The 21232-nt window shown below is 37.6% G+C and overlaps 1 protein-coding gene across 2 annotated transcripts in view; it reads right to left on the reverse strand.

Moving 5' to 3' along the window:
- Positions 1–901: 901 nt before the first annotated feature.
- The window catches only part of REEP3 (receptor accessory protein 3), a 111236-nt gene continuing 90905 nt past the window's right edge, over positions 902–21232 (reverse strand). For both annotated transcript variants that reach the window (XM_002756324.6, XM_035268276.3), the window contains exons 6-8: positions 15528–15675; positions 5971–6116; positions 902–4329 (exon numbers count right to left, since the gene is read on the reverse strand). In XM_002756324.6, the coding sequence (XP_002756370.1) occupies positions 4273–4329; positions 5971–6116; positions 15528–15675 (351 nt within the window). In that variant the 3' untranslated portion in view covers positions 902–4272. The remainder of the gene's footprint in view (positions 4330–5970; positions 6117–15527; positions 15676–21232) is intronic.

Here is a 21232-nt window from a genome sequence, read left to right on the forward strand (position 1 = left end):
TGGAGTCTCACTCTGTGGCCCAGGCTGGAGTGCAGTGGTACAATCTCAGCTCACTGCAACCTCCACTTCCTGGGTTCAAGCAATTCTCCTGCCTTAGCCTCCTGAGTAGCTGAGATTATAGGCATGCACCACCACACCCGGCTAATTTTTGTATTTTTACTAGAGACGGGGTTTCACCATGTTGGCCAGGCTGGTCTCGAACTCCTAATCTCAGGTGATTCGCCCGCCTCAGCCTCCCAAAGTGCTGGGATTACAGGCGTGAGTCACCTCGCCTGGCTTCAATTTAAAGGAAGTCAAACACTGAAAAAAATGCTGTTCATATATTCACTGTGTTCTTTTGAATTTTTATTTAAACTTCTAACCTCTTTAGATCATTACAAGCATATACCTCATAATAAAAATGGAAATAATTCCATTTTAAATGCTATCTAGAAAGACCTTAACATGTATTATATGTCATAATGAAGTAACACAAAGAAACTTCTTAAAACATAGGATTTCTCTCTAAAGCTTAAATGTGAGGCAGACAGATGTCTAACTTTAAAACAGATGGAACCCCAGAACACTTCCAGGATACATAAATCTGAATTATGTGTTACATTTTATGCCTGAGACAGCTAACCAATCTAAATTGATGGTGAGGGTTTCTGTACTCATTGTTTCTCCTATCTTCCCTTTCTAACATCCAAATTTAACAACTCAATACTTTTTTTCATAATCCTATGGATGACCATACCAGAATGTTTATAATTTTTATAATTTGCTCTGTGATTTGTAATCCTGAGTGTGCATATATTTGTAATCCTAAGTGTGTGCATATATTTAATCAACACATAATAACAAATAATACCAATTCATGGACTCCAACATATGTACACTGGCATAAAAAAAGAAACACAAATTGCCACAAATAATATGAGTTTATTTTATATTAAAGTTTTCAAAAAACACACCTGTAAAGTTACCCACATACTAGGCTTAGAGATAGACTTTACAAAGAGATTGTTAGAAATCTGCAAATTTATTTTCTCTTAATTATTAAAGTACATAGATTTAAAAGGTCTTAGAAGACAAAATGTTAAGTCATGGTCAACGTCTTAAAAAAGAGTTAATATACATTAAATCTGTAGCATACTACTAAAAGATTAAATCTTAAAAACATTTCAGGAAAAAAGCTATACTCTTCTTTTTGAAAAATTTAATCTTAAACGATGTTTATTAAGAAATATATACCGCATACCACAATAACAATGATCTTCTCAAAAATTACCTAATTGCTTCACAAATGAGTCAACTTATAGAGAAGAAAACACAGAGCATTGCTTTTAAATAGGCAACTCCTTAATTTCCCTGTAAAGATAATCAAATGAAAATTTAGTCCATTCCAATTAAAAATACAAATTACTCATGCTTAACGTAAGACAGCATTATATATTTCTTAACGACATAAAAGTTTAAGCATTTTCAGAGAGCATAGACTGTTATTTCAAAATAGGAAAAAAGAAAAACAAGAAAAAATATTTATCTAACCACAGTAATTTGGAATATTTACATACTTTATAACACTGTAGAAATCTTTGGTGGTGACATATGGAATAAGATCCCTGAAAATACTTTAATTATTTTGTCCCATCAATCAGTGTAGTCAAGTATTTATAATCAGAAATATTGGCAGTGTATTTTTTTAGCCAAATACACACCACACACACACATCTATATATTGTGAAGTATGTGAGGGGGATCTTATGCAGGACCTAGATGGGCTTACATAATTAATTATTTAGCAATAAGGCTTATTTCTGGCTCCTTTTTATACCAGGAAAAATACAGTAAACTAAAGAATGGATCAATTCTTACTCCTAAACAAACTCTGGAAATAGTTAAATACTAATGGACAAGTTGAATAAATGTACAGCAAAATAAAATACCAGCTGTAATTTCTGGATAAACTCAGCTACCAAAATAGTTCCCTAAATAGGCTTGTGCATCTAATGCCATGCCCCATGTGCTGGCAGAGGAAAAAGCAAGGCATTGTGGTCTATGGTTCCATTTACCTCTTTTAAAACCAGTAGACTGAAAAGGAGAAACAAAAAAAGATCCATTCTACCTTAAAAGAAACAAAAACGTAGAGGCTAATTAGACAAAGTTCAGAGAAAAGGGCATGCTAAAACACATGTAAGGGAAAAGAACCAAAATTTAAGAAATGTAAAAGAGAAGAGTAAAATGATATCAACAGTGCTTAAGGATATAAGGAAAGAAAGATATCAGAGGCAGCACTGTGGATTTGAAAGAGTACATTTAAACAGGACTTGTAGTACCTCTTTGAGACTATCTTTGATGAAGCATTTTGAGTCTAGAAGTACACAGGAAGAAATAATTTCTTTAATTTAGAATAGTAATATCAGTTTACTAAAGAATAGGTTTAATACTGAGACTACACTTTACAGAGATAAAATGGTACAAATCAGCCCCCACAGATAATGTTCTTGACTCACATGACCTTATTAGGCAGATGACACTGCCTTTGAGTAGGAAAGACAAGGAGAGTGTAACAGTTATATTGAGAAGTCTAGTACCAGGTCATATAAATAAAATTCCCTTCTGAGAATTTACAATTAGAATTCATAGGAATTTGGAATAGAAATTAGAGTCCTTCCAGAAAATAAGAGGCTAAAAATTAGTTAGGGTAAAGTAGATAGAGTCATTTGGAATTAAACTGTGGGAGAAAAAAACTGAATATTTACTTAGTGTTATATATGAAGAATGTGAAATAATCCATAAGATATTTTATGACTATTATCATGAGACACTGTATGCATTATACCAAAGTATTCCTGTGTAAACATTATGTTCTTGGCCAATACTCTGAGGAGGTCCTGAATATACATTACCAGCTGGCTTCATTTCTTAAACGGGAGACAGGTCAAAGATCTCCCAAATCTCTCTCATTATTTTATTTTTTGGACAGACAAGTAGAACAGTCAAGTAAATTACCTGAACAAGCATTAACAAGTACAAATTTGATTAATAATCACTAAATCCATCACCAAAAATATACTGACTTAGGGTTCATAATGCATAATTATCAGTTCAAGCTAAAAAAGGCTTAAGAGTTCAGTAACTCAAAATCTCTTTGAGATTTAAAGTTAAAAAGTAATGTGTTTAATGATGACTGTATTTTGCATTTGTAAATTATCTCAGCCAGAAGAGATTCAAATGAATTTAGTCAACACTAGTTTGTAAACTAGCAGTACATGTCAATGCCAAGCTTGTGAATGGATTGGCTGAGAAAAACTGTATGAGTTAGAAGGGATCTAAGTGCTATACTGGTCACTGATTCTATTTCACAAAAGTTACCATTTTTAAAAGCTGAAAATGTAATTGGTGTTGACAAAATGTTAAATTCAACTACTCTGTACAGCTAAATATAGAAAACTGGTTAATGTTTAAAGCAATTTCTTATTTCTTAGGAAGATAATTAAAAATAGTTAAAACTGAACAATTAGCTATACTTTTATATTATTAAAATCCAATGAATTTAACAAATGAAACCCACAGGAAAAGAGATGATTTAATTCAAGAGTTAGATTTGACATATCAGAATATGGCAAACAATAAAGATATCATCAGTAAAACTTAAAATAAATGTACAGTTGCAAAATAAGTAAACAATTTTCAAGTGTGCAAAACTAGTCAGGAATAAAAGTGCTATGTGTGGATACCTGGTTTTCAAATAATTGGTTTCGAAAACTTTCAGCTGATGGTGGAAAAACTAGAAAGTATTATACAAGTAAAAATGTAAAGAATACATAAAACATACCTTATTATCTTACATTATGTCCTTATTATGTCATGGCTGGATCTGAGGCCTATTTAATTACTAGATATAACACAAAAGGAGGTAAACACAGTACAACATCACAAAGGCTGATTTATCCTGAACCATAAAAAGGCTCCTTTCAAGTATACTGTGGGTTTGTATTTCATCTTTTATCTCAGGCACTCTATGCTGCTCATGAATTTGAAAACGGACATGATTTTCTACAATTTCTAATATACATATTAGTACTTCTTGCATAACAGCTTTTAGTAGTCAATATTTGGAAGCAATTGTTAAAGAAATAAAAAAGGAACTAAATTCATGAAAGTAAATCCCATCAGTGCCACAATTTAAATAATCATTTAAATGTATAAATCCTGAATATATCATGTTAGAAGATGAAGTTGACATAATTAGCATAATCTGTCTTGGGATATTTGAAGTGTAGATGACTAAAAATACACTTGTGGTCTCTTCTTCACTTTATATTTTAGTGACCCATACCGTACCTGAAGAGAGAAATGTTTTATTATTAAGAATTAGATGATAACCTTTAAAAATTACATCAGATTTAATAGTTCATACTCATAGGAATTTTTTAACCTTTTTGATGCAACGAATCAATTCTCCTAATAAGTGCACGTAAGACAGCACTATTTATAAACTCATAAAAATGTAGTTGGTACTATGTTAGATATATGTTACAGATCATTATTACTAATGACATAAAAATATTAATGTAACAAAAACATTAATCTCATTATTTGTTTTGTTTAGTACAATGTCAATAAACATTGATTATAATGATCAGAGGCCATTCACAGTCTTCCACTGCCTCAAGGGTACAAAGACAATATATTATTATGGTTAACTGTTTACTATTTAATCTTCATGTAGCATTAGTTGAAAGCAAAACTGTGTGGATAATTTTGTTTGTGGCTTTCTTTGTTTATGCATAGGGCTGGGACTAGGTATTTGAACTATGTGATTTGCTACATAACAATGCCATTTTCAGGCCGGGCACGGTGTCTCATGCCTATAATCCCAGCACTTTGGGAAGCAGAGGCGGGCAGATCACCTGAGGTCGGGAGTTTGAGACCAGCCTGCCCAACATGGAGAAACCTTGTCTCTACTAAAAATAAAATTAAAAAAATTAGTCGGGCATGGTGGTGCATGCCTGTAATCCCAGCTACTTGGGAGGCTGAGGCAGGAGAACTGCTTGAACCCAAGGAGGCAGAGGTTGCAGTGAGCCAAGATCATGCCATTGCACTCCAAACTGGGCAGCAAAAGTGAAACTCTGTCTCAAAACAAAACAAAAAAAGCCATTTTCTACTTATAGTGAAAGATACAGAGTGTACCATTTTCAAAATTTTCTGATATCCTGATACATCTTATCTGAATAAAGATTTTTAAATATAAACTACTGGCTGGGTAAGGTGGCTCACGCCTGGAATCTCAGCATTTTGAGGTGGAAGTGGGAGGATAACATGCGGCCAGGAGTTTGAGACCAGCCTGGGCAACATGGCAAAACCCTGTCTCTACAAAAATGAAAAAATTATGCTGGGTGCGGTGGCTCACGCCTGTAATCCCAGCACTTTGGAAGGCTGAGGCAGGAGGATCACCTGAGGTCAGGAGATCAAGACCAACATGGAGAAACCTCTTCTCTACTAAAAATACAAAAATTAGCCAGGCATGGTAGCACATGCCTGTAATCCCAGCTACTCGGGAAGCTGAGGAAGGAGAATTACTTGAACCTGGGAGATGGAGGTTGCAGTGAGCCGAGATTGTGCCACTGCACTCCAGCCTGGGTAACAGAGCGAGACAGTCTCAAAAAAAAAAAAAAGAAAGAAAGAAAAAGAAAAAACTTAGCTTGGTGCAGTGGCATGTGCCTGTAGTCCCAACTATTTGGGGCGGTGGGAGGACTGGCTGAGCCCAGGACTTTGAGGCTGCAGTGAACTGTGATCGTGCCACACAAGACTCCAATTTGGGCAACAGAACGAGGAGGCTCTCTCCCCCAAAAAAGAAAAAAAAAATCAAACTGCTGTTCTACCATTCCAATCCTTCATTTATGGATAATACCCTAAATGACAACCCAGCAAGGAAATCTTTTAATACTAATCATTAGGAAAACAACTCAACACTTAACTAACCTCTTTGCGGCCTTTGGTGGTTTTCACAGATTTCATGCTTTGGGATCTTCGAAGCCCTTTGTGTGTTAACATCTCATCATCTGAATATGGCCCATTCGCTTCTTCATCTGTTTTCTCATTGCTGTCTTTCAGTGGAATTCCATAACCTAAAAAAGTTATCAGAAGCAGCATGTTTTGGTAAAAGGACAGCAGTCAGCGCTAGCTCTTTGTCCCATCTGTGCACAGTTTTTTGTATGGTTTGCATTTCCCCCAGTTTTCTTTTTGCATCTGGAATGTGCTCCATGCCCTTTATCATTAAACTTTGCCTCTTGCAGGTGAAACCCATAACTCATTCCCTGAGCATTCTTATTTTTACTACGCATTTTTTAAAATAATTATAAAATACTTTATTTTTGAATAAGTAACATATCATCTTGTTAAAAAGTTAGAGAATATAAATAGATACAGAGCAAAAAGTCCCTTCCCACCTCCTTCCTCCTCTTCATGAATTCTAAACAACCCAAGCATTTGTGTTGTAGTCTGTCATTTGTACTTTTGCCTTGACTTACGAATTAAGGCTCTTGTTTTCTGTGTGTCATATCTTTTGTCAAGATTGGGAATGGTAGGGTTAACTTAAGGTGTTGAGGGAGACCCCAGGGAGCTAGAACTTAGGGCAAAATAAGGTCACTGGGGGCAGGTGATGAGGATGGGGATGTTAGCTGCTGTTGTAGTTGCTGAGATAAAACCCAGCCAGGTAGGCTACAGTAATTAGAAGTACCACAGACTATGTGACAAATACGAGTCAAAGAAAAATAGAATCAGGCAGATAGTGAGAGATCATGCAAGTATGCTACAAGGCTGTTACGTGTAGCTATAAAGACTTACTACGGGCCAGTATGCAAACATCCAGGCAGTCAGACTGGTTATTGTCAGGAAGTCTGAGAGCATCTCGTGGCTTGGTCTCAAGGACAACTTTTCCAACCCTGAAGCTGAGGTTCTCAAACTTGAGTTCATGTTAGAGTTACTTAGAGAACCTTTAATGCAAGTTCTGACATCCCCAGAATTTCTGATTCAGCAGACTTGAGGAGGGGCTGAGAATCAATATTTCTGACAGGTTCCCAGGTAATGCTTACACTCATGGTCTGGGGTCTACACTTTACTTCCTGAGGATGCTGGAGACAGCAAGGCAGGTTATAAAGAAAGGGGTGAGATTAGAAATCCCCATGAGGTTATAAATAGAGTCTTCTCCTTGTCTCTTCTCCTTTAATAGAGACAAGGAGCAAAAGTGGAAAGATTTCCGGCCAGACGCAGTGGCTTACACCTGTAATCCCAGCACTTTGGGAGACCAAGGTGGGCAGATCATCTGAGGTCAGGAGTTTGAGACCAGACTGGCCAATGTGGTAAAACCCCGGACTCTACTAAAAATACAAAAATTTGCTGGGCACGGTGGCAGGAACCTGTAATCCCAGCTACTTGAGAGGCTGAGGCAAGAGAATCACTTGAACCTGGGAAGTGGAAGTTGTAGTGAGCTGAGACTGCATCACGGCACTCCAGCTTGGGTGACAGAACAAGATTCCATCTCAAAAAAAAAAAAAGTAGAAGGATTTTCAGGGTCAGGAGGAGGCAAAGGATGGATTCCCTGCATGTGATAAAAAATAAACTGGGCTGGGCTTGGTGGCTCATGCCTGTAATGCCAGCACTTTGGGAGGTCAAGGCAGATAAATCACTTGAGCTTAGGTGTTTTAGATCAGCCTGGGCAACATGGTGAAACCCTTTCTCTAAAAAAAAATTTTTTTAATTATCCAGGCATGGTGTTGTGCACCTGTAGTCCCAAGCTGCTCCAAAGGCTGAGGTGGTAGGATCACCTGAGCCTGTGAAGTCAAGGCTGCAGTGAGCTGTGATCATGCCACTGCATTATGGCCTGTTTCAAAAAAATATACATATTAAAAAAAATAAACTGAAAACATGTTTATTGGTCTGCTCTTCTAAGACATGAATAATTTGAGAATCACTAAGCAAACTACAAAGAATTGTTAATAAGCTTGTTACTCTCTTAATAACATAAACAACTTTAATTGTATATTAGGCAAGTATAATTTTATGCTCTTAGACTTCTAGGCTACAAGTCAGAAGAGATTTGGAAGCGGAATCAGTCATTATTTAGGCCAAGATCCTTTGCTTTCTTACAGTGGTCCAAGGAAGCGTGTGTGTTCTGGCTAGAAGAGACAGCATGCACAGAGGCACTGAGGAGGGTAGCTAGGGGATTGGGGATTGCTTGGAAGAAATACAGAGGCCAGTGTGGCCAGGAAGGGGAAGGGTTAGTGGTCCTGGGAAAAAGCTCCTGAAGCAATACTAACTGTGAAAAAAAAAAATGAATATATAGAAATATAAATGAAATGATTCTATCTCATGGAAGTGAGCTTTTAGGTAATTTAAAATTTTTTCATTATTTCTTTTTTCACTTGCCAAATTCTTTTTAAAAATTGTTTCTTTTATAATTGAGAAAAATAAGCCAGGTTTCAGGCTGTCATTGCTAGATTTTTTTTTTTTTTCTATTGATGTTGCTTATGTAGTATTTGTGATCCCAAAATGGTAAAACAGAATGAGGAATCAAGGAAAAAGTCAGAAAGGAAGTAACTGTGATCAAAAATTTCTCTAAGGCCACAAATGTAGCATAAGACAACAGTTCAATAAACACAGTCCTTGCTATTTTAATTGCCTCTAATTTTGTATGATTAGGAAATGGAATTTCATTCAAAAGCTGATTACACATCATATTCTTTTCTTCTTTCCTAATTCTAGGTAAAAAAAATCTTATTAGCTTTCTAACTACAGCTTCAGGAAACGTGATGGATTGATTCATTATTCCACAAGTATTTTTAAAATTCTGTTATGAATGAGACAGTGTGCTGAATTATGAGGATACAAAGATGAAAAAGACACAGCTGTCGTTTTCTACCCTCAAAAAATTTAGAGTCCAATGGGGGAAACAGACTGTAATAGGTATTATGATACTGTAATAAATACTGTAAGTTAAAGTTAAACACAAGGTGCCAGGGGAGCATACAGTAAGAATGTAATCAGCATGGGTTGGATTGGAAGGGGTGAGTTATGAGAAAAGGCCTTGTAGGAGGTGGTGGCTAAGCTAAATCCTTAAAGAGTCATGATTGGGTATGGCTAGCATTTGATAGAGTAGGAGAACTAGGCTGGGGAGTTAATATACCATGTTATCTAGTTTGGACTTCAACAGAGAGCAATAGGCCTGTGGAGGCTCAGGGAGGGAATTGAAATGTTTTAAGCAGAAGAGTAACATGATTAGATATGAGTTCTATAAAATATTCTTCTGGCACTTTAGAGAATGAATCAGAAATGGATAAGCCTGAGGGCAGGGAACCTAAGTGGGGAGGTTACTGTAGTATAGCAGGTCAGAAATTCAGAAATTGTGACAAAGTCCACAGAGTGAGGAAAGAGCAAGGAGCCAAATTTAGAATTTATTGAGAAATGAAATCAATAAGTTTAGGCTAGGCGTGGTGGCTCATGCCTGTAATCCCAGCACTTTGAGAGGCCAAGGCGGGTGGATGACTTGAGGCCAGGAATTTAAGACCATTTTGGCCAACAGGGCGAATACCCGTCCCTACTAAAAAAAACAAAAAATTAGCAGGGTATGGTGGCACACGCCTATAATCCCAGCTACTCAAGAGGCTGAGGCAGAGAGTCGCTTGAACCTGGGAGGCGGAGACTGCAGTAAGCTGAGATCACACCACTGCCTCCAGCCTGGGCGACAGAGCGAGACTTCACCTCAAAAAAAAAAAAAAAAGTTTAATTTAGCAATTTATTATACCAATCCTTGAATCAAAGAGAGAGGAGATACAAGTCAAATATTTTCATTAAAATATACATTTTTCTGGCTGGGCTCGGTGAGTCATGCCTGTAATCCTAGCACTTTAAGAGGCAGAGGTGGGAAGATCACTTGAACTGAAGAGTTCAAGACCAGCCTGGACAATATACTGGGACCTCATCTCCATTAATATATTTTTAAAAATATACATTTTCTGTTTAACTTAAAATCTGAAAATGAATACCTTAATTATTTTTTCAAAATAAAGTATGGCTGATTTACTTCTGATTTTAAGATTAATAGGTTAATTTAAAAAACAACAAACGAAAAAGCTCACTACTCAGAGCTAAACACTGTTACCATTTTAGTAACACCCTTCCAAACTTTCTTTTATGTGGCTCATGCCTTTAATCCCAGTACTTTGGGAGGCCGAGGTGGGCAAATCACCTGAGGTCAGGAGTTTGAGACCAGCCTGACGAACATGGAGAAACCCCATCTCTACTAAAAAGACAAAAAATTAGCCTGCCGTGGTGGCGCATGCCTGTAATTCCAGCTACTCGGGAGGCTGAAGCAAGAGAATTGCTTGAACCTGGGAGGTGGAGGCTGTGGTGAACTGAGATCATGCCATTGCACTCCAGCCTGGGCAACAAGAGCGAAATTCTGTTAGAAAAAAACAAATTAGGTATATTAATCCATTTCCTCATCTACTTATTATTGTTTTTCCCTACAATCTGGATAGGTTTTTATATCATTAAGTATAGACTGACATTGTGATGTTTCACAGCTAATAAACCACCTTTTGCTTAATCATTTCTCCTAGCATTTGGTTCATTCCGATATTTGTTACTATAAACAAAAAGATGAACATTCTTGTACATGTATCTTTGAACACTTGTCTGATTATTTCCTTATGACATATTCTTAGAAGTTTCTTGCTGAGCTAAAGAGAATAAATTATGATTACTGCCAGATTGTCATCTAAAAGGATTATTCTATTTTAAAGTCATACAGTATCTAAGAGTGTTTCTCAACAGGCTTACTGTGGTGGATTTAAAACATGTCTACAGATTCTTTGACACTCCTCTCTTCCCTTCCCTTAACATCTCAGATGCCTTTGTACCTGCCTTAACAAATCACCACAAAACATGTGATGCAAGTGATGCTGCTTCTAGGACTTCTGCAAGTTTCTCTTGGCACAGTGGCCTGGGAGCATTTAGCTGCCAGGTGAGAAGTCCAACCACTCTTAGAGACCACATGGAGAGAACAGAGGGAGATGACTGAGAGGCTCCAACCATTCTAGCCAGCAGCTGCTTGACTCTTTTCAGCTCAGACAGCAGATGTGTGAGCTCTCTTTGAGATTATGACTCTAGCCCAGCTGCTGTCAGACCACAGCTGCAGGAGACCCAGAGCAAAAACTGCTTTGCCAAGTCCAGTCACCCCCAGATCTGTGAGCAAAATAAATGATTGCAATTGTTTTAAGCCGCTGTTTTGGGGTGTTTTAGTATGCAGCAATAGATAACTAGATAACTGAAACAGTTCACAACACAGAGCACTGTTCATTAAAACTTTCTTTTGGCCAATCTGGCAAATAAGAATTATTATTATTACTATTTTTTGATTATCTGAGGCTGAGAATCTTTTTCATGTATTTCTAACCAGTTGTATTCTTTGGTAGAATAGACAATAATTGGCTTGTAAGGGTTCCTGGATTGTTGAATCTGAACCCTTTGACTATAATGTATAATGGGGATATTTCTGATAGTCTGTAGTTTGTCTTTTTTATGTTTTTTTCCCCCCATATTATAGTTTTATGTATTTTTTTATGTAGAAAAATCTCAAAAACTAGTCCATTATATTTTCTGATTCTGCCATCATGCTTAAGAAATTTTATTTATCTTAAGATAATAAAAATATTCACAGGGACTTACAACTATATAGTTTAATTTTTTTATATTTAAATCTGAATCTTTTAAGAATTTATTTTGATCTAAGATTTGAGGCAGAGATATAATGTGATTCTCTATTCCACCTTCTAGTAGTCTAGCAATTATCCTAGCATCACTTATTAAATAATCTGTCATTTTTCCACCAATTTGAAAGATCATCTTTCTCATCTGATAAATTTCCATGTACACCTGAGTTTGTGTCTATCTAGATGATCTATTATTAACTTCTCTTCACCTATTCCTGTCCTAGAACCATAGTTCTTTGTTAAAAATATGGTCAATAGGGAAAGTTTTGATGAAAGTTTTCCTTAGGGAAGAGAGGCTCAGAATTTATGCCATTCTGTAGAAAACTTGGAAACTGGGCGGAGTTTATAACTCTGAACAAGTACCTTTCATAACTGAACAAGGGTCTTTCTCATACTGCTACCATGTGCTTCATATTTTTATAAAACTTATTTAATTGCATGATTTGAAATTTAAGAACTAAATAGCAGGTCAATATTTTAAAATGTTTTAGTCATAGATTTAAAATTTAATAGGTGAGTACTATAAAAATAGCATTATGGATTTTCATATTTATAAATGTTTTTGTTTACCTAATTAGAATATAATTCTTAGCCAATTCTTAGGTATGCTCATGAATAAACTGCTAATAAAAGACTCTGGTCGGCCAGGCGCGGTGGCTCAAGCCTGTAATGCCAGCACTTTGGGAGGCCGAGGCGGGTGGATCACGAGGTCAAGAGATCGAGACCATCCTGGTCAACATGGTGAAACCCCGTCTCTACTAAAAAAATACAAAAAAAGATTAGCTGGGCATAGTGGCGCGTGCCTGTAATCCCAGCTATTCAGGAGGCTGAGGCAGGAGAATTGCCTGAACTCAGGAGGCGGAGGTTGCAGTGAGCTGAGATCACGCCATTGCACTCCAGCCTGGGTAACAAGAGGGAAACACCGTCTCAAAAAAAAAAAAAAAAAAAAGACTCTGGTCTATGATAACAGGTCTAAATCAGCAAAATATATACAGCAGACCCCATAATCAAAATAAACATACCTAATTTTTTTTTTTTTTTTGAGATGGCGTCTTTCTCTGTTGCCCAGGCTGAGTTCAGCGGCGTGATCTTGGCTCACTGCAACCTCTGCCTTCTGGGTTCAAGAGATTCTCCTGCCTCAGCCTTCTACGTAGCTGGGACTACAGGCATGCACTACCACACCCAGCTAATTTTTGTTGGAGAGCGGGGTTTCACCATGTTGACCAGGCTGGTCTCAAACTCCTGACCTTAGGGGATCCGCCCACCTAGGCCTCCCAAAGTGCTGGGATTACAGGCGTGGGTCACCGCATCTGGCCGCCTAATTTTAAATGCATATTAAGAAATGCCAAGGCCGGGTAGTGTGGGATGTCCCTATAATCCCACCCAGCACTTTGGGAGGCAGAGGCAGATTGCTTGAGACTAGGAGTTCAAGGCCAGTCTGGGTAAAATGGTGAAGCCTCATCTCTACAAAAAATGGAAAAATCAGCAGGGCATGACCGTGCACGCCTGTAGTCCTAGCTTCTCGGGAGGCTGAGACAGGAAGATCACTTGGACCTGGGAGGTCAAAGCTACAGTGAGCTGAAATTGTACCACTGCACACACTCTAGTCTGGTGACAAAGTGGGACTGTGTCTCAAAAATATATAAATTAACAATAACAACAATTTAAAAAAAGAAAAATGTCTACATTAGGAACTACATTATTGTTAATGTACAAATAAGACTGATGGTTCCTCTCTCAAAGGCATCTCTACTAATCAATGGCCAATGGTTGATCACTACCTCTTAGATAATAGTCAACAACTTTGTAAAGGTATTCGTTCTTGGGAGACCTTGGAAGAGAGTTCATTTTTTTTCCTTTTTCCTGAGAAAAAGTCTTGCTGTGTCACCTAGGCTGGAGTGCCGTGGTGTGATCATGGCTCACTGCAACCTTGACTTCCTGGGCTCAAGTGATTTTCCCATCTGCCTCCCCAGGTAGCTGGGTGAATACCACCATGCTTCTTCACTAGTCAAAAAAATTTTTTTTGTAGAGATATTTTTCCTTTTTAAGGAGAAACAGTTTTTCATTTTAAAAATTGGTTTTAATTATAAAGATGATTTTCAATTTCTCTCAAAATCTTTTTTAATAAAAAGTCAAATAGCCCCATATCTTATGGACTTAACACATTAATAAAGAATGTATTGAAGATCTTAGTTCTCAGCCTTGCCTTTGAATTAAAACTTTCTTGTTATATGTGATAAAATGACTAACGAACCATATCTAATTTACATGTATGTTTCTCAGATCATGATTTTTTTAAAGTTTTAGAATATATTAACTATGACATGTTCATAATTTATACTAGAATATGCCTACAAGTTAGCTCTTGAACTAGAATATGTAATTTCAACACATTTTCCATGGGAATAATCTTATTTTCAAATTGAGTCATCTTTTATCATGTGTTTAAAACTTTTAATCTGAGAATCAATATCCTTATTTGTCCACCGCACTTACAGTAAAGAGTGTTCAACTAGAAAATTTCTTAGATGTCAGTGCACAGTTTGAGTAGAAAGAGTACTGATTACAGGTTAAAACTAGTGCTGGTGGTAAGAAGATGTTGGTAACCACACCTACAGCTTCTAAAAATTCTAAATGGCAGCAAAAGAGTCTACTTTGTTAGCTAGATAATCTCCAGAATCAGCAAAAGGCAAGTACTAATCTTTTTCTTTTTCCCCTGAGATGGAGTCTTACTCTGTTGCTCAGGCTGGAGTGCGGTGCCGTGATCTCAGTTCACTGCAATCTCTGCCTTCAGGGTTCAAGCAATTCTCTTGCCTCAGCCTCCCAAGTAGCTGGGATTACAGACATGTGCCGCCATGCCTGGAAATTTTTTTTTTTTTTGAGATGGAGACTCACTTTCTCACCCAGGGTGGAGTGCAGTGGCACGACCTCGACTCACTGCAACCTCTGACTCCAGGGTTCAAGTGATTTTCCTGCCTCAGCCTCACAAGTAGCTGGGATTACAGGCATGTAATTAGCCACCAGGCCTGGCTAATTTTATATTTTTAGTAGAGATGGAGTTTCACCATTTTGACCAGGCTGACCTAGTCAAACTCCTGACCTCAGGTAATCCACCTGCCTAGGCCTCCCAAAGTGCTGGGATTACAGCTGTGAGCCACTGTGCCTGGCCAAAATTTTTTTTTTTTTTTGTATTGTTAGTATAGATGCAGTTTCACCACGTTAGCCAGGCTGGTCTCGAACTCCTGACCTCGTGTTCTGCCCACCTTGGACTCCCAAAGGCTGAGATTACAGGCATGAGCCACCGTGCCCAGCCTGAGCCACTGCACCTGGTCTGGCAAGTACTAATCTTATTTAGAGAAAATTTCAAAGAAAAAGAACTATGATTAAATGTAAAAAAGTAGAAAATATAAGCTTAGAAGTATATTTTGTCTACCTAAATTCAGATAGTTATCATGTATCATATATTATTTTAGTATCCACAAGCCCAATTATGAAAGAACCATGTGTGTACGTATATATCTATATTTTAATTTTACTGTAAGTTCTGGGATACATGTACAGAACATGCATGTTTGTTACATAGGTATACATGTGCCATGGTGGTTTGCTAAACCTATCAACCCATCATCTAGGTTTTAAGCCCGTATGCATTAGATATTTGTCCTAATGCTCTTCCTCTCCTCGTCCCCCGCCCACTGACAGGCCCCAGTGTGTGTTGTTCCCCTCCCTGTGTCCATGTAAAATAACCATATATTAAAAGAAGCACACCTGCTGATTCACTGGGGGCTGGTTTACTTTTCTTTTTTGCTTCTGGTAGAGGTTGGTACGGTCTCTGTCCCACAGGCTCATCACCTTGGATAGCTGTTAAATCATGCATACTGAAGCTCCTTAAACGTTCAGTTATTGCTCCTTGGCTCTATTTAATACAGAATTGATAGATCCAAGAAAAGAATATTTTAAAAATATTTAGTATGCTTACATTTAACTATCCCTGAACATTTTATTAAGATAACTTCAGAAGAGCTGAAAGAATTGTACAGTGAACACCCAGTATCTGCTTTCTCATATATCTAGCATCTATTCATCCATGAATTCATTTTCTTTTTTCATGCATTTCAAAGTAAGTTGTAGACATCAGTATATTTCACCCCAAATATTTCAGCATCATATTTAATTTTAAAGTCTAAAAGATGTATGATGACCTTACTCTCAGAGTAAATGGCATCCATAATGTTGCTGTCTCCTAAAACCAGCACTCTGCGGCTTAAAATTTAAGATTTAGGGCAACTTTAAATTTTTTGTTTTACGTATTTATTTAGGGACAGACTCTCCTCTGTCACTCAGGCTGGAGTGCAGTGGTGCAATCTTGGCTATTGCAACCTCTGTCTCCCAGGTTCAAGTGATTCTCCTGCCTCAGGTTCCCGAGTAGCTGGGATTACAGGCGTGTGCACCATGCCAGCTAATTTTTGTATTATTTATTTATTTATTTTGAGACGGAGTTTCACTCTTGTTGCCCTGGCTGAAGTGCAATGGCGCATTCTCGGCTCACCGCAACCTCCGCCTCCTGGGTTCAATCAATTCTCCTGCCTCAGCCTCCTGAGTAGCTGGGACTACAGCCGTGCGCCACCATGCCCAGCTAATTTTTTGTATTTTTAGTAGAGACGGGGTTTCACCATGTTGACCAAGATGTTCTCAATCTCTTGACCTCGTGATCCACCCGCCTTGGCCTCCCAAAGTGCTGGGATTACAGGCGTGAGCCACTGCGCCCGGCCTTAATTTTTGTATTTTTAACAGAAATGGCGTTTCACCTTTTTGGCCAGGTTGGTCTTGAACTCCTGACCTCAGGGGATCCACCTGCCTCAGCCTCCCAAAGTGCTGAGATTACAGGTGGGAGCTCCCACACCTGGCCAAGGGCAACTTTTTAAAGTAAAAGACACATGACATTGTTTTAAAGCTAAGCTAAGTCAGGATTGGTAATGGCTCTTCCTAGAACAGGTTAAAAAAATGTAAGAGCCAAAGAATCTGGACTACAAAATGACAGTCAATTAATAAATTAACTATCTGGCAAGACATATCTACTATTGTATATATGACTTTAAGTCCTTTCCCTTAACAATATGGCAGACACTAGGCACAGGTGGCCATTTAAATGGAAATTAAGTAAAGTTATATAAAATAAGACATTCAGTTCTTTAATTGCACTAGCCACTTTTCAAATGTTCAATAGTTGCATGTGGCTAGTGGCGACTGTATTGGATGGTGCAGATACAGAACATTACCAACACGGCAGCTCTGAAAGAGACATTTCCCGAACTGTTTATATATAACTACATTTCCCCTCCTAAAGTATAAAGCTTTGTAAAAGCAAAAAAAAAAAAAAGATATCTAAATTTACCTACTTTAAATTTGCATAGCATATAGATGAGTCACTTCTTATTCATAGCTAGATTAAAAATATTCTTCTAAGGGTTTTTTTATACTTATTATTTCTTCTTTTCACACATATGAATTTATGATTTCCTCTAGTTACAGTGTTACCATGGAAACTAATCCATAATGGTTCATCTCTAAATTTCAAAGTCAAAGGTGCTACAAACATTCGGGCATTACTGTTAACTTGTATTTTATACTCAAGGGCAAGGTTTTAATTTATGAGTCTTGATTCAGTTACTCTGGGTTAATAAATTATGTCAAAACCAAATGCCATTTCCATATCCCACTTGAGCTGTGTATTTCTACCATATTTTTGAATTGTGATAAGAAATCATTAAAGGTCTATATTCTTAATAAAAATAATTGGATTTCACCGGGCGCAGTGGCTCAAGCCTGTAATCCCAGCACTTTGGGAGGCCGAGGCAGGTGGATCACGAGGCCAAGAGACTGAGACCATCCTGGTCAACATGTTGAAACCCCGTCTCTACTAAAAATACAAAAAATTAGCTGGGCATGGTGGCGCATGCCTGTAATCCCAGCTACTCAGGAGGCTGAGGCAGAATTGCCTGAACCCAGGAGGCAGAGGTTGTGGTGAGCCGAGATCACGCCATTGCACTCCAGCCTGGGTAATAAGAGCGAAACTCCATCTCAAAAAAAAAAAATAATAAAAATAATTGGATTGCACACATTTAAAAAACATTTGTGGCATGGTTTATTTCATTATACTTGGTTCCTCCTTATTGGATATCATTTACTTATCAAAGAGATAGTAGACACAAGACTTTGGAGACATACTACAAGGAGGTGACCAGTGTTCATCTGAAACAGATGCCTGGCTTTCCCAGAAATGTCATTCTCTTTATTTCATCTTTGTAGTTTTGTGCCCTCTCTCAGCAATTCCTGATTTCTTTATCTACTGCCACACAGATGACAAATGACATGCACGTCCATGATACCCTTCACCAAATTCACATGCAATTTCCAAGGCTGGCTATAATTCCCAAACCCTTGCACTCAAGAAAGTACATTTCATGATACAAATGTCTTGAAGTGTTAACAGAATCAGTCTAGGTTTTTTTTTTTTTTTTTTTGAGACAGAGTCTCACTCCGTCACCAGGCATCAGGCTGGAGTGCAGTGGTGTGACCTCGGCTCACTACAACCCCTGCCTCTTGGGTTCAAGGAATTCTCCTGCCTCAGCCTCCCGAGTAGCTGGGACCACAGGCACACGCCACCACACCCAGCTAATTTTTTGTATTTTTAGTAGAGACGGGGTTTCACCATGCTGGCCAGGATGGTCTCGATCTCTTGACCTTGTGATCTGCCCACCTCGGCCTCCCAAAGTGCTGGGATTACAGGCATGAACCAATGTGCCCAGCCCAGTCTAGTTTTATAATTATATCATCCACAAACTTTGGTATGTTTAACAAGCATAATCAACAAATTTCTTTGGACATACATCACAATGAAATCACATACACTGTTACTTCTATTGTTGTGATAGGTATATTTTGCCTCCAGAGCAAGACTGTAAGACACTAGAGGAGAGGGCCATTCTTAGGCTTCTTCTATTCTCCTGGTATACCTGGTATGCTGCTGATATTGAGCATGTAATAATTAAACGAAATACTCTTTATGTCCCTTTTTTTCATTACTCTTGACTGCTAAAGTCAAGAGTTCTTCATAGGTAGCAGCATGTTTTAATGTAATCACTGTAGGTTTTATGCAGAGGTTCAGCAGCAAACTACAGGTATGGCCCCAAGTTTCTCCTAGTCCACAGGTGGAGAAATGATACCTCCCACCAAGGGGTCGCTTCAGGTTTAGATTAAACATGAGCAAGGCAAGGCCCAACCTTGAGGTATCTGGGTGATGTATCTATACCCTGGATTTAAATTTAGCTTTTGAGTAACCAATGCTACTATTATGAATATGCAAGTATTATCAATCCCTTCAAGGCTTTCAGGAAAGCCATGTAGTGTAGTGAAAAGCAAAAAGGGAATATGAGCCCTCTTTGAGAACCTTCAACAGTTTAACAGCCATTATCTCCTTAGAAAATTGGACTTTCCACTGTACATATTTTTATGGGCCCAGAATAAAACTAATATAAGGGAGAAACTGGTGCAGTATTGTGGACTTCAAAAACATTATATAAATTACAAGTATCCAATGTAACCAGTTTAATGGACAGGTATAATTATAAAGTAATCACTTCTGAAGGTCACTTTATTCCCTCTGGTTTCTACATTTTCAACACAAAAAGTCTAGTAATAAAGGAACTATATTTGCTATATTAATGGTAAGTAGAGATATCTTCCCTCTACCTTAGAATTCTATATTACAAGCATAGTATGGTTGCAAGTGTGCAGTGTGGCTGTAAGTAGGCAGGGAAAAATGCAAAACTAACAACACTACAATGTTTAGGCCGATGGAATGGGTGACCTTTTTTCTTTTTAAAAATATTGTCTTTAATATTACAAAATTAGTCAATATGTAGTACATTATAAGAAATTCTGATCTATTTCTCATCCATGTTTCCTGTATCTAATGCTTTACTCCCATCAATAAAAGAAAATGACCTATTTTTGAGGCCACAAAGAGAATATTATAGTCACTTGTAAATAACAATGCTAAAAGGTATTGGTTTGGTTTAAATTAATAATGCTTTGTGTATCTATTTTCTTCTATTTAATTTATATAATATTAAGCCAAAAGTATAAGAAAAACGAGTAAAGGACCCGGTGCAGTGGCTCATGCCTGCAATCCCAACACTTTAGGAGGCCAAGGTGGCAGGATCACGTGAGGCCAGGAATTTGAGGCCTCACTGAGCTGTGATCACAACTCTGCACTCTAGCCTGGAAGATAGAGCAAGACTCCGTCTCTAAAAAAGGAAAGAAGAAAGAACGAGAGGAAGAGAGATGGAGGGAGATAGAGAGACAGAGAAATGAGGAAAGGTTCTAGTCTAGTCTGCTGTATGGAAACAGCAGTCTTAGTCAATTAAGAGGAAAGGCAAGATTACCATCTCAAGATAATTCCGTATCTCAACACTTTAGATCCTATTCTCTGCGGAATTGTCTGTACTCTGTGCACGTTAAAATTGATCCTAACCATCAAAGTAACAGAGATTATGATAAGAATGCAAAAGTCAAAGTAATTAACTATCCTGTAGAATAGTTAATTCAGTTTACACATTGAAACTGATCATTGTGAGCAGAATTGTTCCTGAACCATCTGAATTTCAGGTGGCACTAAATTCTTGCGTTTTGGATTTAGATGCACCCAAATGCCTCTTTAAGAAACAGAACACTGCAGGGGCTAACTTGGCAAAGAGCTGGGTCTAGAGCTAGCACACTCAGGCTCTGGAAGGGATTCTTTTGTTGTGAAGCAGCTCCCCACACGGGCTCCACAAGAGCACATTTATATCCAAGGGCACTAGGACATCTGAATATCTATTCAAGTATCTAAACACATGGTTGGCATCCATAAAAAGGGACCCTGCATGTATGATTAATTCTAATTTCTTTACACTCAAATAATGCTGCCTTTGTTTAAATACTTCATTTCCTGGTTAAACACTATATTAAAATTACTATATTTTGTGTTAAATAAGGGGAATTTATTTAGTTTATCAGCACCTTTGCATAAAGCCTTCAGTTTATTTTCTTCACATTTTTAATCATCGATTAAAAAACATATAACCAGCAATGCTTTATAATTTTACAAGCACAAAACATCCTTTTACAGAATAATTCTTATACTATTCAATAATGAATAGCTGCTAAGCTCTATTTCCTGTTGATCCTTGACATTACATTATAATTGCAGATAAGGCTAGTTCCCAGTTTTTAGGGAAAACCCATTTCCCTATGCACATTCAACAATTAATCTGATAAAGCGCAGGATGGAATTGTCTGCATTTTCATTAGGTGAATAATATATTTTAGTGTTTTTACTACTGAAGAATATTGATAACATGGAGAAACATTTTAAAAAGGAAGTAAACATTATTTGTAACCTATCACCAAAACTACCTATTTATATATCC

Source organism: Callithrix jacchus, chromosome 12, assembly GCF_049354715.1.
Source record: "Callithrix jacchus isolate 240 chromosome 12, calJac240_pri, whole genome shotgun sequence".
In the NCBI taxonomy this organism is placed as follows: Eukaryota; Metazoa; Chordata; class Mammalia; order Primates; family Cebidae; genus Callithrix; species Callithrix jacchus.